This window comes from Anomaloglossus baeobatrachus, chromosome 4 (assembly GCF_048569485.1).
Source record: "Anomaloglossus baeobatrachus isolate aAnoBae1 chromosome 4, aAnoBae1.hap1, whole genome shotgun sequence".
In the NCBI taxonomy this organism is placed as follows: Eukaryota; Metazoa; Chordata; class Amphibia; order Anura; family Aromobatidae; genus Anomaloglossus; species Anomaloglossus baeobatrachus.
This window is the reverse complement of record NC_134356.1, coordinates 335,933,711-335,949,756: the sequence shown is the minus strand read 5'-3', so window position 1 is coordinate 335,949,756 and position 16,046 is coordinate 335,933,711. Positions and strand designations below refer to the sequence as shown.

Here is a 16,046-nt window from a genome sequence, read left to right as displayed (position 1 = left end):
AAGATGTTTTGGGTTTGTTTGCTGCCTCTGGCACTGGGTGCCTTGGCTGTGAAAGGCATCTTGAAATTGAAGATTACCAAAGGATTTTGGGTCACAGTGTAGTGTCTAGTGTCAGAAAACTGGGTTTGTATCCTAGGTCATGGATTTTCTAGCAGGACAATAACCACCACAATTCTTCAAGACGCCCCCAGAAATGAATGGAAGCAAAGTGCTGGAGAGTTCTTAAGTGGCCAGCAATGAGTTCAGATCTAAATCCCATTGAACATCTGAGGAGAGATTTTAAAATTGCTGTTGGCAGAAGGCACCTTCAAATGTGAGAGACTTGGAGCAGTTTACAAAAGAAGAGTGGTCCAAAATTCCAGTTGAGAAGTGTAAGAAGCTTGTTGATAGTTATAGGAAGCAATTGATTGCAGTTATTTATTCCAAAGGGTGTGCAACCAAATATTAAGATAAGGGTGACAACAATTTTGTCGGGCTCATTTTGGGGGTTTTGTGTGAAATTTTGTCCGATTTGCCTTTTTTGTGTGTTGTTCCAATAAACACAAAGGACATAAACATGTGTATAACACAACGTGTAATTGAAATAATTTATTGGGAGAAATACTTCATTTTCTGGAAAAATTTCAAAGGTGCCAACACTTTCGGCCATGATTGTAGCTACTAAGTAGTCACAAAGAAAAAACACCACTAGGATTTTGAATAGACATTCACTTTTATTGTCTTTTCTACAACTCATCCTACTTTTAGGCAACATTTTTCACAATGCAAACCATTAACACAACAGCCCTGCCTTTCTTATAATAGTAATCATATTCATGAAATAATCATTCACATTGTCTCTTCAGGGAGGAAGGAGACAAACTCTAGTGCCACCTATTGGAAGTAGCAATCCTAAAAGTCAAAAGTGACTCTCCAATGAGCCTTTTCATATGACCTAGGATTTTTATGCCAGATCAGAACCTCAGTTTGCAGACATGGTGTTTTGGGATGATTGTCCCTCGTCAGTGCAAAGTATGAAGTCTGATCTGGCTGAATGAGAAGCTCTACTGGGGTCTCAGGGGAAAACGTTTCTCCTTGCTGAGACTGACAAAGCAATCTGGTTACCATGTCTGCAAATTGAGATTCTGATCTGGCATAAATCCTAGGTCATATGAAAAGGCTCGTTGGAGAGTCACTTTTGACTTTTAGGATGGCTACTTCCAATAGGTGGCGCTAGAGTTTGTCTCCTTCCTCCCTGAAGAGACAATTTGAATATTTCCCAGAGGAGCATTGCAGCTATAAGACTCCTCACCACTGACAGCCAGATTGATTTGTCAGTCTCTGCAAAGTGAAATAATCATGAAATTCAGGATTATACACCGCTATCCAATAACTAATGACCAACATTAGCAGTTTCATGCTGTTCATTAAAAGCAGTATTCTTTTGGTTAAATAGATATGGCTTCCTGCAGCTACACTGTAAAGCAAACCTTGAGTTGTCTGTTATTAGGAATGCAAAGGTAACAGTTCACACCCTGGCCAGTTCGTGCTAGGTGAGAGGACATATGTTACACATATAGATATCATGTTGTAACATACTGACTATTCTGAGCTGTTGAGCTGGTAAACCCTTAATACTTGTTTATTCTATAATGGAAATTAATAGTATCTTTCCATATAACGAGATAACATTTTGGCAATGCATATGGAAAACTGTACTATAATAACACTTGCAGTGAGAAATGATAATGACATGACTAACGTTAAACCAAAATATATTACCATCTCAAACTTTCCCAGTTTTGTTTGCTCCTGTATTAAAGAACATAAGTTTTCCATTTGTTCCCATGTAATAGCAAGAATGGAGTCCATCCAGCAAGTATTCTAAAAAATGACAACGTATACATTAATATTAATGAATGTAAACCTGTTTATAAAGTATTTCTCATTTTCCATGTCCATGTTCCAAATTGTTAAATAATTTCATCAGTGTGTCCTCATAAAATTCATTAGGGGTTCATCTAATAGCCATACATGCAGACAGATAAATGCAATACCATGTGGCCTCACATTACTGAAATACAGAAATATGTTTTTAATCAATTTATTAAAAAAATATTTAATACAAATTGACTAATGTACAAAACATAAAAGATAACTAAAGACCCATGGAGTACAATACATGGTAGGTGAGCAGGGGCTTGAAGAACAACAAAGCATAACACATAGCGCTTATATACAAATAATTATGAAAACCAATTGGTTAAAAAGGTAAAACATTATAGGCTAAAATCATTAAAAAAATAGTTTATAAAAGTATGAAAACAAACTTACCCATAATATAAATGATAAAGCTGTAAATGTAATATAAAGAACCAGTATATTGAAGACTTACTTTTAGAGAAAGACAGGTTTGTGTTTTTTCCATTGCTTCAAGCACACCGGATGAGTGGTTGTATAATACAAAATTGAATACATCTTCTAATATGGCTTCCATAGCACTGTAGCCATCCACACTTAGATCACTGAAAATAAGTTGTTCTTTTACCTTGGAAAGAAAACATTAGGCTATTACTCCTTGCACAATTTGTATGCAGAGAACAAGACTCGTATTTAGGGATTTATTCACAAAGTGCCCGTATAAATTCTATTTCCCCACAGAGTGCTAAAGCTTCAAACTATAACATAATACACCATGGTCTGATTAAAAAAAAAATCCCAAACCAATAAGCTATAGAAATCAAATAAAAATATTTTGTATCTCAAATATCATTAAAAGTTTTTAACATACAGATATAAAATTTCCAATGGAGTTTCACATTATTACAACCAGAGACAGAGGTGAGAAATGTTATATCTGTAATATGTTAGAAACTTTTAATGATATTTGAAATAAAAATTATTTTAAATATTTATTTGATTTCTATAGCTTTATTGGTTTGGGAATATTTTTTTTTTAAATCAGACCATGGTGTATTATCGTATTTAGGGATGTAAGAACCATATAACTAAATCTTTGATGGTGATCTCTTATTGGATATAGTTATACATCTATATTTTACACCAATGGGTCGCTATTAGAGTTGAGCGCGGTTCGTGGTTCGAGGTTCTCCAGTTCGCGGCTCGAGTGATTTTGGGGGCTGTTCTAGATAGAACTAGAACTCGAGCTTTTTGCTAAAGCTCGATAGTTCTAGATACGTTCGAGAACGGTTCTAGCAGCAAAAAGACCAGCTAATTACTAGCTGGCTTTCCGCTGTAATAGTGTAAGTCACTCTGTGACTCACACTATTATGAAATTTCAGTGTATAGTGTGCGGGAACAGTGCATTCAGATCACTGCTGTATGGATAATGGCGATCGCCATTTTTTTTTTTTTTCCCTTGTCTTCCTTCCCTAAGCGCGCGCGTGTAGTGGGGCGGGCCAGCATCTCAGCCAATCCCAGACACACACACAGCTAAGTGTACTTTTAGCCAGAGAAGCAATGGCATGTGTGATAGGATGTCCATGTCACATGTCCCTGGATTATAAAAACGAGTATCTGCCCGTCCGGACGCCATTATCTCTTCTGCGTCCTTGGTGTCAGTCACCGCTGGCGCAGCGCCTATCTCCGATACTGCTGTGTACGCTCTATACACAGCGCTGTACAGAATAGGGATAGCACTTTCTATCAGTCCTTTTAAGGGCTAATACCGGCAGGGTCAGAGCCATAGGTGGCAGGTCCGTGAAAACAGAGTTTAATAGCTACACAAGATGACAGCGTCTGTGTAGCTAAGGTAAGGGATTTCCTCGCTGCATTTCCCCATTAGGAGGGATAGAAAGGCAGGCTTCCTTTCCTCTACCCAGAGACCCACAAACCTGCCACTGTACCCTCCTGCCCTTTGCACACTCAAACTCATTGTTACTAAGCCATTATACTAGCAAACACTGAGTGAACTTAGTGGCATCCTAAACGTGGCTGTTGGACTTCTGTATTGTCCCACTAGTGCAAAGATATTTGCAGCAGGTCTGCCTGCATTGCACACTCAAACTCATTGTTACTAAGCCATTATACTAGCAAACACTGAGTGAACTTAGTGGCATCCTAAACGTGGCTGTTGGACTTCTGTATTGTCCCACTAGTGCAAAGATATTTCCAGCCCGTCTGCCTGCATTGCACACTCAAACTCATTGTTACTAAGCCATTATACTAGCAAACACTGATGCCAGTTTAAGGGCCGTAGTTGCATTGTCAGGGATAATTATTGTTGTTTATTCTGCTGTTAATAAAGCTAGACCACCACTGCAATCTACACTACCTCTCAATTTTTACTACCACATTTTAAGTGCACAATCTTGTCGCAATCAAAATGAGTGGCAAAATGACAGATGCTGGTGGAAAGGGGAAGAGGCGTGTTGGAAAAGGAAAAAAAGGGTTTGTCCGTGGGGAAGGTGGCAAAGCTCCATTAACATCTGCTGAAGATAGACCATCTTCAGCAAAGATGTCTACTACTTACCGTGGACAATCCGATGTGCTCCCTTTTTTACGGACACGGACAACTGGAACAAAGGTAGATGATGGCCAAAAAAGGAAAATGTTTGAATGGATCTCAAGTAGTAGTCCAACAAGTGCCCTCTCCGCCACCTCAACTACCGCATCCAAAAAACACCAGTCCTCTGAGTTGTCATCCCAATCAAACTTGCTTTCTCCCAGCTCTGAAGTCTCCATCCGCCCTGCACAGTATGGTGGAACTGAGATGGCTGAGTCTGCAGAGCTGTTCAGTCACACTATAGCCTGGGAATCAGAGGTCTGCTCCCAAGCTACAGTGAGTACAGACCAGGAAATGGTCTGCAGTGATGCCCAGAACCTTTGTGACTCTGATTCAGGCCGTGAGGACCAAGTTTCTGAGCATAATGTTGACCCTTTTTCACAAACTGTAACACCTGTTGTTATAGACAATGAGGAACATACTGATGACGATGAGACGCAGATACCAGATTGGGATGACAACTTAAATATTCGGTCAGGGCAAGAAGAGGCTCGGTCTGAGGGTGAGGGGAGTGCAAACACAACAATTGATGAGGAAGTTCTAGATCCCACCTACTGTCAACCCACAGTCAGGCCCTCGAGGAGGTCAACAGAGATGGTGGAGGAGGATGCAACTGACGACGAAGTTACCTTGCGCCTTCCTGGACAGAGTAGGAGTACTGGTAGCACGTCTACAACTGCATCCTCAGCCACCACTGTGCCTCTGAGCACTAGTCGGGGTGGTTCAGCAGGTCGCATGCCCTCTAAGCCTTGCCTAGCCTGGTCCTTTATTGACATAGTAAAAGATCGCCCAAATTATGTGATCTGTAAAATTTGTCATGATTCTGTTAGTAGAGGGCAAAACCTCAGCAGTTTGACAACTTCTTCCATGAATCGTCACATGAATAAATATCATATGTCCCGGTGGGAAGCTCACTGTGCTGCAATGCGGCCTAGCGGAGTGAACCATCCACCGCCTGCCCCTTCTAGTGCATCCGCGCGCTCTTCATCTTCTAGGACTGTGGGGACAGCTGTCACACCTGGTTTTCCACGCACAACTTCCACCACTGTAACCGCAACAGGCAGTTTGCTTGGTAGGTCGTCAGTTGGTTTGGAAGGGGAAACAAGTACGTGTGTACAGCTTTCTCAGACATTGATAGCACCAACGTTGGATGAAAGCGACATCATGTCTACACCTGCACTTTCCTCACAAAGCTGCATTTTTCCAGGGACACCCTACTCAACACCGTCTACACACAGCAGCCAGATCTCTGTCCCTCAGATGTGGACAAATAAAAGGCCATTTCCTGCGACCCATGACAAAGCTAAGAGGTTGACTTTATCCCTCTGTAAGCTCTTGGCTACCGAAATGCTGCCTTTCCGCCTGGTGGACACACAGGATTTTAGAGACCTTATGTCTGTCGCTGTGCCCCAGTACCAGATGCCCAGTCGCCACTACTTCTCTAAGAAAGGTGTGCCCGCGCTACACCAGCATGTCGCACACAACATCACCGCTTCCTTGAGAAACTCTGTGTGTCAACGGGTGCATTTCACCACCGATACTTGGACTAGTAAGCATGGACAGGGATGTTACATGTCGCTGACTGGGCACTGGGTAACTATGGTGATAGATGGTGAAGGGTCTGCTGCACAAGTCTTGCCGTCCCCACGACTTGTGTGTCAATCCTCTGTCTGTCCAAGTTCCGCCACTGCTTCTGCCTCCTCCACCTCATCTGGGTCCTCCACCTCCGCCCCAAGCCTGCCTGGTCAGGCCACCAGCGTTCGCACTGCGCAGAAGGAATCACGCACCCCTCATTACTATGCTGGCAGCAGAGCGCAACAGCATCAGGCGGTCTTTAGCTTGACATGTCTTGGAAATAGGAGTCACACAGCGGCTGAGTTGTGGGCAGCTCTGGAGACTGAATTTAATAAATGGTTGTCTCCACTCAACCTGCAGCCTGGTAAGGCCGTGTGCGACAATGCTGCAAAAATGGGTGCGGCCCTTCGCCTGGGCAAGGTGACACACGTGCCTTGTATGGCTCACGTGTTGAACCTTGTTGTCCAGCAATTTTTAGCACACTATCCCGGCCTAGATGGCCTTCTGACCAGGGCACGAAAACTGTCTGCTCACTTCCGCCGTTCAACCGCCGCAGCTGAGCGACTTGCATCGCTCCAGAAGTCTTTCAGCCTGCTGGTTCATCGCATGAAATGCGATGTGGCGACACGCTGGAATTCGACTCTCCACATGTTACAGCGACTGTGGCAGCACCGCCGAGCCCTGGTGCAATACGTCATGACGTATAGCCTGGGCCAACGAGATGCAGAGGTGGGGCAGATCACCCTGATGGAGTGGTCTCAGATCAAGGACCTATGCACCCTTCTGCACAGTTTCGACATGGCGACGAATATGTTTAGCGCTGACAATGCCATTATCAGCATGACAATTCCAGTCATTTACATGCTGAAGCACACGCTAAACACTATTCGGAGTCAGGGGGTGAGACAACAGGAAGGGGGGGAACTACAGGAGGATTCATATGCGCAAGACACAACAACATCACCAAGGTCCAGACATTCATCATCACCAACGCGGCAGGCATGGGACCATGGGGGACAGGGATCAACAAGGGCGCATGGTAGCAGGCGAAATGTTGAGGAAGGTGCAAGAGAACATGAAGAAATGGAGGAAGAACTGTCCATGGACATGGAAGACTCAGCGGATGAGAGAGACCTTGGTCAAATTTCTGTTGAAAGAGGTTGGGGGGAGATGTCAGAGGAAGAAAGAACGGTTAGCACCTCTATGCCACAAACACAGCGTGGACTTGGTCCGCATGGCTGCGCAAGACACATGAGCGCCTTCTTGCTGCACTACCTCCAACATGACCCTCGTATTGTCAAAATTAGAAGTGATGATGACTACTGGCTTGCCACACTATTAGATCCCCGGTACAAGTCCAAATTGTGTGACATAATTCCAGCCATAGAAAGGGACGCACGTATGCAGGAATATCAGCAGAAGCTGTTACTCGATCTTAGCTCGGTTTTTCCACCAAACAACCGTGCAGGTGCAGGGAGTGAATCTCCCAGTTGTAACTTGACAAACATGGGACGGTCTCGTCATCTTCAACAGTCTACCCGTACCAGTAGCACCGTATCTGGTGCTGGTAACAGCAATTTTATGGAATCTTTTCATAATTTTTTTAGACCGTCCTTTGCAAGGCCACCAGAGACAACAAGTCTGACACATAGTCAATGGCTGGAGAGGATGATACAGGAGTATCTCCAAATGAATATTGATGCCATGACTTTGCAAATGGAGCCTTGCTCATTTTGGGCTTCAAATCTTGAAAAATGGCCAGAGCTCTCAACTTACGCCTTGGAGATTTTGTCGTGTCCAGCTGCCAGCGTTGTCTCTGAACGTGTCTTCAGTGCTGCTGTGTGTGTGCTGACAGATAAGCGCACGCGTCTGTCCAGTGACAATGTGGACAGACTAACGTTCATCAAAATGAACAAGTCATGGATCCACAAGGAATTTACTACCCCTGTGTCATCCTGGGGAGAGAAAATGCTTGTGGATTTGGAATGTGCTTGATGCAAATCAAAACATCCTGTTTGCAACTAGGGCACAAGTGCTGCCATTGATGGGGTGTCTGTGTGGCCCAATTTTTGGAAAAAAGAGAGACTACGCTTGGAGTAACCCTTGCTTGCTGTGTTTTTTAAAAGGAGCCAAGATGAACAAGTCATGGTTCAGCAAAGACTTTGCTACCTACCCCGGTGTCATCCTGGGGACGGTTAAGAATGGCGTATTTTTGAATGTGCTTGATGCAAATCTAGCTGTGAAGTGTACAACTGGGTCACAACTGCTGCCACTGAAGGGGTGGGTGTGTGTGTGAGGCCCAATTTTTGAAAAAAAGGGAGACTCCGCTTGGAGTAACCCTTGTTTGCCGTGTTTTTAAAAAGGAGCCAAGATGAACAAGTCATGGTTCAGCAAAGACTTTGCTACCTACCCCGGTGTCATCCTGGGGACGGTTAAGAATGGCGTATTTTTGAATGTGCTTGATGCAACTCTAGCTGTGAAGTGTACAACTGGGTCACAACTGCTGCCACTGAAGGGGTGGGTGTGTGTGTGAGGCCCAATTTTTGGAAAAAAGGGAGACTCCGCTTGGAGTAACCCTTGTTTGCCGTGTTTTTAAAAAGGAGCCAAGATGAACAAGTCATGGTTCAGCAAAGACTTTGCTACCTACCCTGGTGTCATCCTGGGGACGGTTAAGAATGGCGTATTTTTGAATGTGCTTGATGAAAATCTAGCTGTGAAGTGTACAACTGGGGCACAACTGCTGCCACTGAAGGGGTGGGTGTGTGTGGGGCCCAATTTTTGGAAAAAAGGGAGACTCCGCTTGGAGTGACCCTTGCTTGCCGTGTTTTTAAAAAGGAGCCAAGATCAACAAGTCATGGTTCAGCAAAGACTTTGCTACCTACCCCGGTGTCATCCTGGGGACAGTTAAGAATGGCGTATTTTTGAATGCGCTTGATGCAAATCTAGCTGTGAAGTGTACAACTGGGGCACAACTGCTGCCACTGAAGAGGTGGGCGTGTGTGGGGCCCAATTTTTGGAAAAAAGGGAGACTCCGCTTGGAGTAACCCTTGCTTACAGTGTTTTTAAAAAGGTGCCAAGATGAACAGAGCTGGGATCAGGAAAGACTTAGCTACCTACCCCGGTGTCATCCTGAGGACGGTTAAGGATGGCGTATTTTTGAATGTGCTTGATGCAAATCAAAACATCCTGTTTGCAACTAGGGCACAAGTGCTGCCACTGATGGGGTGTCTGTGGGGCCCAATTTTTGGAAAAAAGGGAGACTCCACTTGGAGTAACCCTTGCTTACAGTGTTTTTAAAAAGGAGCCAAGATGAACAGAGCTGGGATCAGGAAAGACTTTGCTACCTACCCCGGTGTCATCCTGGGGACAGTTAAGAATGGCGTATTTTTGAATGTGCTTGATGCAAATCTAGCTGTGAAGTGTACAACTGGGGCACAAGTGCTGCCACTGAAGGGGTGGGTGTGTGTGGGGCCCAATTTTTGGAAAAAAGGGAGACTCCGCTTGGAGTAACCCTTGCTTACATTGTTTTTAAAAATGATCCAAGATGCACAGAGCTGGGATCAGGAAAGACTTTGCTACCTACCCCGGTATCATCCTGGGGACGGTTAAGTATGGCGTATTTTTGAATGTGCTTGATGCAAATCTAGCTGTGAAGTGTACAACTGGGGCACAAGTGCTGCTACCGAAGGGGTGGGTGTGTGTGTGTGGCCCAATTTTTGGTAAAAAGGGAGACTCCGCTTGGAGTCACCTTGCGGTGTTTTACATGATTTTAGAAGGGTGTGCCATGCCTATATCTGTGTCTCCTCCTCTTTTTCCTTGTCCAGCTCTTTTGTTTTCCCATGAGTATATGTCCTTGTCACTTTCCCATGTGTTTGTGTTGTGTTGTGAGTTGTTTGTCACCTTTTGGACACCTTTGAGGGTGTTTTCTAGGTGTTTTTATGTGTTTGTGATTGCCTGCCATTGTTTCCTATGTGGTTCGAGTTCGGTTCGTCGAACGTTCGACGAACTGAACTCGAACGAGACCTCCGTTCGACGAACCGAACTGGAGCCGAACCACGACCGGTTCGCTCATCTCTAGTCGCTATAAACCAATCTCATTTTATACATGTCATAAGTAGAGATGGACGAACCCGCAATTTTTCGGGTTCATTGGGTCTGGCCATACTTAAAAAAAAAAAAAAAGTCTGGTTAGTGTCCAGACTTGAACAACCGCCCAGACATTGAACCCCATATAAGTAAAGATGAGCAAAGCCAAAGTTCAATGTTTGTACCAAACAAAGACTTTACAAAAAAAAATAGAGTTTGGGTTTGGAATTCAAGTGCTTTACTTTTGCAAACCACTTGCATGAGCATCGCTGTGCTCAGGTACAGTTTGTGCTCAGCCCAGTACAAGCCACTTGCAGTGTTTTAACAGCTCTAACTGGAGGTAAAAACATTGTGATCAGCAATAATGCGCACAAAATAAAAAATATGCAACAATTCTGGGGCAGCTGTGGGCAGCTATTTTTAGACTGGTGGGGCCCAATAACCATGGGCCACCCCAGCCTAAGAAGACCAGCCACCAGCTGTCCACTTTATCTTACTGGTATCAAAATTAGAGGAGGGGACAGCATGACATTTTTTTAAAAAATGATTTATTTAAATAATTTTAAAAAAGCCACATGGTGTTCCTCCTAGTTTGATACACAGCCAAGATAAAGCACACAGCTGGGGGTTGCAGTCTGTAGCTGTCTGCTTTTTCTGTGCAGGGTATCTAAATATGGGGGACCCTAATCCATTTTTACGATTATTTATGGTATTTATTTTCAGACTCCACAACCAATCATAGACACCAGCAGTCTGACTGCAACCAATCACAGATGCTGTCACAGATGGTGGCCAGTGAATATCCATGAGAGCTATTGATTGGACCCAGAAGTAGTGTGACAGCAGTGCAGGAGACTCAGTAAGTATTATTGTCCTCTTTTAATTTCTATTTTGCTTCCTTTTAACTTTTTTCAATTTTTATTTAGGTGGTCGAAACCGAAGAGTAACACGGACTTCCCTGACAAGTCCGTGGTCAGACCCTGAACTTTACAGTTCAGGTTTGCCCATCACTAGCCAAAAGACTAGAGATGAGTGAACCCAAAGTTCAGTGTTTGGTGTTCAAACCAAATACAGAATTTTTTTTAAAAAAAAACAGAATTTAGGTATGGATTTTGGTGCTTTAAGTATGCAAACCACTTATGCAAGCATTGCTGTGCTCAGGTATGCGTGGTGCTCAGCCCAGTACAAGCCATTTGCAGTGTTGGAATGGCTTGCACTGGGGGCAACAACAGCATGATTTTGTGTAGTGTGCACCAAACAAAAAAAAATGGAAAAACCCCGCTCACCCTCTCCTGGAAGAGTTCTGTTTATGGCTGACTGCATGTGAGCGGAGACCTGAATTAGTGGCTTCCTTTGGGATTCAGGTCAAGTCCTGGTCCCAAACCAAACTTCATCTAAAGTCTGGCTAAACCCGCCGAACCGAACTTCCACAGGTCCGAACTCTGTTTTTTTTTTTATGTAAAGTCTATGTTCGGTATGAACACTGAACACGAACCTCAGATTCACTCATCTCTATTAGTGAATTACGACTTTTGAAAAGTGTTTGAAAAAGCTAGGGGATACTTGCATTTACAGACTCCATATTTTGCAGCCAGAGAGTAAGAAATACATTGTGAAGTGTATGCATTAGTAATGACAGAGCTGTACATTAAAAGATATTGCTTAGGATATACAGTTCAGGTGGTTTATGTACTATGTAATTAGGGACAAATATATATGAATGCTAAATATGATACTGCAATATTCTTCAGTTCTCTTTTCATTACACGAGCTGTCTTCCTATAGGGATAGCAGCCATGGGTAGTTGCTCCATGTTAGGTGTAGCTAAACCCTAAAATAATAATGGAATCTCTTGGCTCTTCTTTTGATTAACTGGATGATTTATAGAGTTGCAAACAAAAGATTCTTGGATGCCGGTGGGTGTGGGGCGGTTCTCAAGGCTGCAGTCCAGCTGCCACAGTTAACTGCCAATGGACTGGTCTTTTCACCAACTCTAATGGTAAGGGTTCATAAAGCAGAATGTGAGCAACTGATCTATTATATATAGCCTTGCAAAAGCAGAAGGTTTTAATCTCTGATCTTCACCTTAGAAGCAGATTAATGCCCCATTGCCAGCAGATTATCAGCTAGTCTCAAGTATTCATTAGCGCATTTGTAAACACGCAGATGATCATGCAACTAACGATCAATGGGATCAGAGCATTTATATCCGCATAAAAATCAGTGGTAACTGTCACCCGGTGTAAACAGGGACCATGCTGTCAACAACACCATGTTTTATGAGGACAAATCAGTCGCACTAACTCGCACTAAGTAACTCTGTCCCATCAGTTTTCGTCAACTTTAAGCAGGCCAGTAAACCCGCAATGACTTGTGTGTTATACATCGGCGCTTGTTAATTGGCTGAGAGTGGGCCATTAGTCTTTGAGGCCCCTCTTATTTATTAATTTAGGTTCTACTCCCCTTCAATACATCATCTTTAATAATATGGAAGACCTTTTAAGAATTGCTCTACTTTAAATGCTTTAGAGCACTACATCTCACAGTGGAAGCTAGCAGCGCCCATTGTGATCTCTGACTTTTCCCATACCATCATACTGGAAACTATTCAGGACCCAAAGTATTTTTTTATTAGATAAATCTGATTCTATTTCATAGAGAGTAACTAAGCAGTTCTGCAGATGTGAGAATAATAAAGAAATCCCACCGGGGCTCATTTCTGATGATTTATATATAACTGAATCTGAGATCATTTAGTATGATGGATTTATCTCTCCTGCTTTATTAGAATTGTGTTCTCAGCCAAAATACATTTGGAGTCATCAACAGCACTGCCCCATGGCTACTTTGACCCTTTTCAGAGTGCTATGAGGTGAAGGGCGGCACTGACGTGATGTAATGTGGAATCCTAATGTTGTATATGACTGCAAATAATGAGTTGTAAGAAGAAATGCAAATGTGAGCAAAAAAGAAATGGGGAACTAAAAATAAGAAAGAATATCATTCCTTTAAAAAAGCTTTAGTATCTTACATATATTATGATTTATAGAAGCTGCTAAGTCACCTCTTGGACTTGGCAAAATCAATAAATGTCTCAGTATAAGGCTGGGCTACAAGCACCGTGTTTCCCTGAAATTAAAATAGGGTCTAATATTATTTTTTTGGGCCTAAAATGCTCCAGAGCTTATTTTCAGGGGATGTCTATTTCCATGAACAACAATCCACATTTATTTTTGATATCAACAATTATTCACAAATAAGGTCAGAAATAAATTATAAAAGTACTTGGGTTTTAGGGGTACTTTGCACGCTGCGACATTGCAAGCCGATGCTGCGATGTGGAGCACGATAGTCCCCGCCCCCGTCGCAGCAGCGATATCTTGTGATTGCTGGCGTAGTGAACATTATCGCTACGCCAGCTTCACATGCACTCACCTGTCCTGCGACGTCGCTCTGGCCGGCGAACCGCCTCCTTCCTAAGGGGGCGGGTCGTGCGGCGTTACAGTGACGTCACACGGCAGGCGGCCAATAGCAGCGGAGGGGCGGAGATGAGCAGGATGTAAACATCCCGACCACCTTCTTCCTTCCACATTGCAGCCAGGACGCAGGTAGGAGATGTTCCTCGCTCCTGCGGCTTCACACACAGCGATGTGTGCTGCCGCAGGAACGAGGAACTACATCGTACCTGTCGCTGCACTGGCATTATGGAAATGTCGGACCCTACACCGATGATACTATAACGACGCTTTTGCGCTCAGTAATCGTATCAAAAAGGATTTGCACACTACGATATCGCCTGCAACGCCGGATGTGCGTCACTTTCGATTTGACTCCACCAACATCGCACCTGCGATGTCGTAGTGTGCAAAGCCCGCCTTACTGTGATACAAGTAATAAATATATCCTTTTATAATTTATTCATGGCTATACACCATTTGATGAATACTCTATTCAGAGTAATTACAATAATGTATATTTCATATTTTTCCCTATTGCATGTGATGCCATCTACTGGCTAATTGATATACTATAATTATATTTTAATTTCCATTTTTAAATTTTTTATTCAATATCTACTTTTAGCCACAAAATAAAGCAGACATCACCCCAAAAAATCACACTTACTAGACCCTAAACAATAGAGATGGCAAGTGAATGGGCTCTCACATGCAAATCTGCAATGCTGTCATGACTCCCTGCATTCCACAGTGGTTGGATCCCTCTGCTGGCCGTAAGCAATATTTCTCGTGTGGAGTTAGTGTGAGTGGAGTCATACTGGACCCAATCTGTGTGTGTGAGAGCAGAGTGATGTTGGACCTTATATTATATTGTACCTGACAGTGACGCAGATCTCTGTACGAGAACCCATCCACCGTCAGCACTTGCTAGCGTGTCAGCTGCAATTGTCCATGGTCTGGTGAGTGTGATTTATTTGGGGGGTGTCTACTTTCTTTTGGAGCTGTCTGTTTTCTTTTGGGGTGTCTGCTTTCTTTTTTGGGTGTCTGCTGGTGCAATATGCACCCAGAACCACGAGCAGTTCTGGTTGCATATTGCTAATCCCTGCCTAAACGTCCCTGTATACACTAGCATAGATAAAGAGATCTTTAGAAAAAGTATTTCTAAAGCTCTTTTATCAGATGCTAACGAGACCAGCGACTAGTCCCAAGGGTGTTATTTCCCCCGACTAGCCGCCCTATTAGCATGATAGCAGCGGTGAGGCACGTATCTGGTGAATGCGCACTAGACCTGTCTGAAGCTGGGATGCATACACCCGGCTTCATACTGTGCATGACCGGAAGTGCGGGGTATTCACCTCAGCGTTCACCGCGAACACAGGTACGCGCATCAAAGCTGCATTGAATAGCATGTTAGTACATGTTGTACATGTTGATGTTAGTACATGTTGGTGTTCTGCGATGCTAAGAGGGGGGACTAGTCAAGGAAGTAACTCCCTTACGACTAGTTGCTGGCCTCATTAGCATGTGATAAAAGATCTTTAGATGTACTTTTTCTAAAGATCTCTTTATCTATACTACTAGATATAGGGACAGTTAGGCAGGGATTAGCAATATGCACTCAGAACTGCTCGTGGTTCTGGGTGCATATTGCACCTGACAGGTTCACTTTAATATAATGTCCTGCTGTATTCTTTAACTTTTTTTTTTTAGCTCCCTGGACACTTCCTTATGGAACCACAACTATGGCTTATTTTTCAAGTAGACTATATTTTAAGCATACTCCAAAAAGGCCAAAAATTCCTGCTAGGGCTTATTTTCGGGGTAAATCTTTAAAGCATGTGTGGCACAATTGCCTGAATATTGTTGCTGAAGACATTCATGAAAATCTTGTTAAAGCTGTAAGTGAAGTTGAAACTGAAAGGGCACTGAGAGCAGAGGTTATCACTTGATCTTACATTACAAATGACTTTAGATAGTCAGGAATGCATTCCCAATGAGTTAATACAATTCTTACCTGAACTACCTCTATGCATTTTTTTTTGTCAAAACCATTGGACTGGATTATTTAGGCAAAGTCTACCATTAATGGAACATCAGACGAGCATAAAGTTAAAAGACACTGTCATTTCCACTGGAGATTTTTAAAATCCCCACCATAAACAACAATGATTAATGCGTTTTCATTCATGCAGTAATGGAAGTGGCAAATCTGTTTAGGATTGAAATTCAATGTTACCTTTCTGAACATGTCAATATTCCTCAGGCAATGATGAGGGTTCATCAAGCCTCTATGTCCTAGCCATCATAGGACAATAGGAATGCAAACACATTGAATGGTCGTTCCATTCTCACAATAAGGAGAAGATGTGGTTGGATACATTTGCTAATGATGCATTTAATAACAGTTCTTTTTTCAGTTCAAG

General features: G+C 43.2%; 1 protein-coding gene across 1 annotated transcript in view; it reads right to left on the bottom strand.

Annotated features, from left to right (window-relative positions):
- The window catches only part of CPED1 (cadherin like and PC-esterase domain containing 1), a 519,469-nt gene that overhangs the window by 294,708 nt on the left and 208,715 nt on the right, over window positions 1-16,046 (bottom strand). Inside the window, exons 9-10 of the mRNA XM_075345048.1 lie at window positions 2,375-2,527; window positions 1,762-1,863 (exon numbers count right to left, since the gene is read on the bottom strand). Coding sequence (XP_075201163.1) covers window positions 1,762-1,863; window positions 2,375-2,527 — 255 coding nt within the window. The remainder of the gene's footprint in view (window positions 1-1,761; window positions 1,864-2,374; window positions 2,528-16,046) is intronic.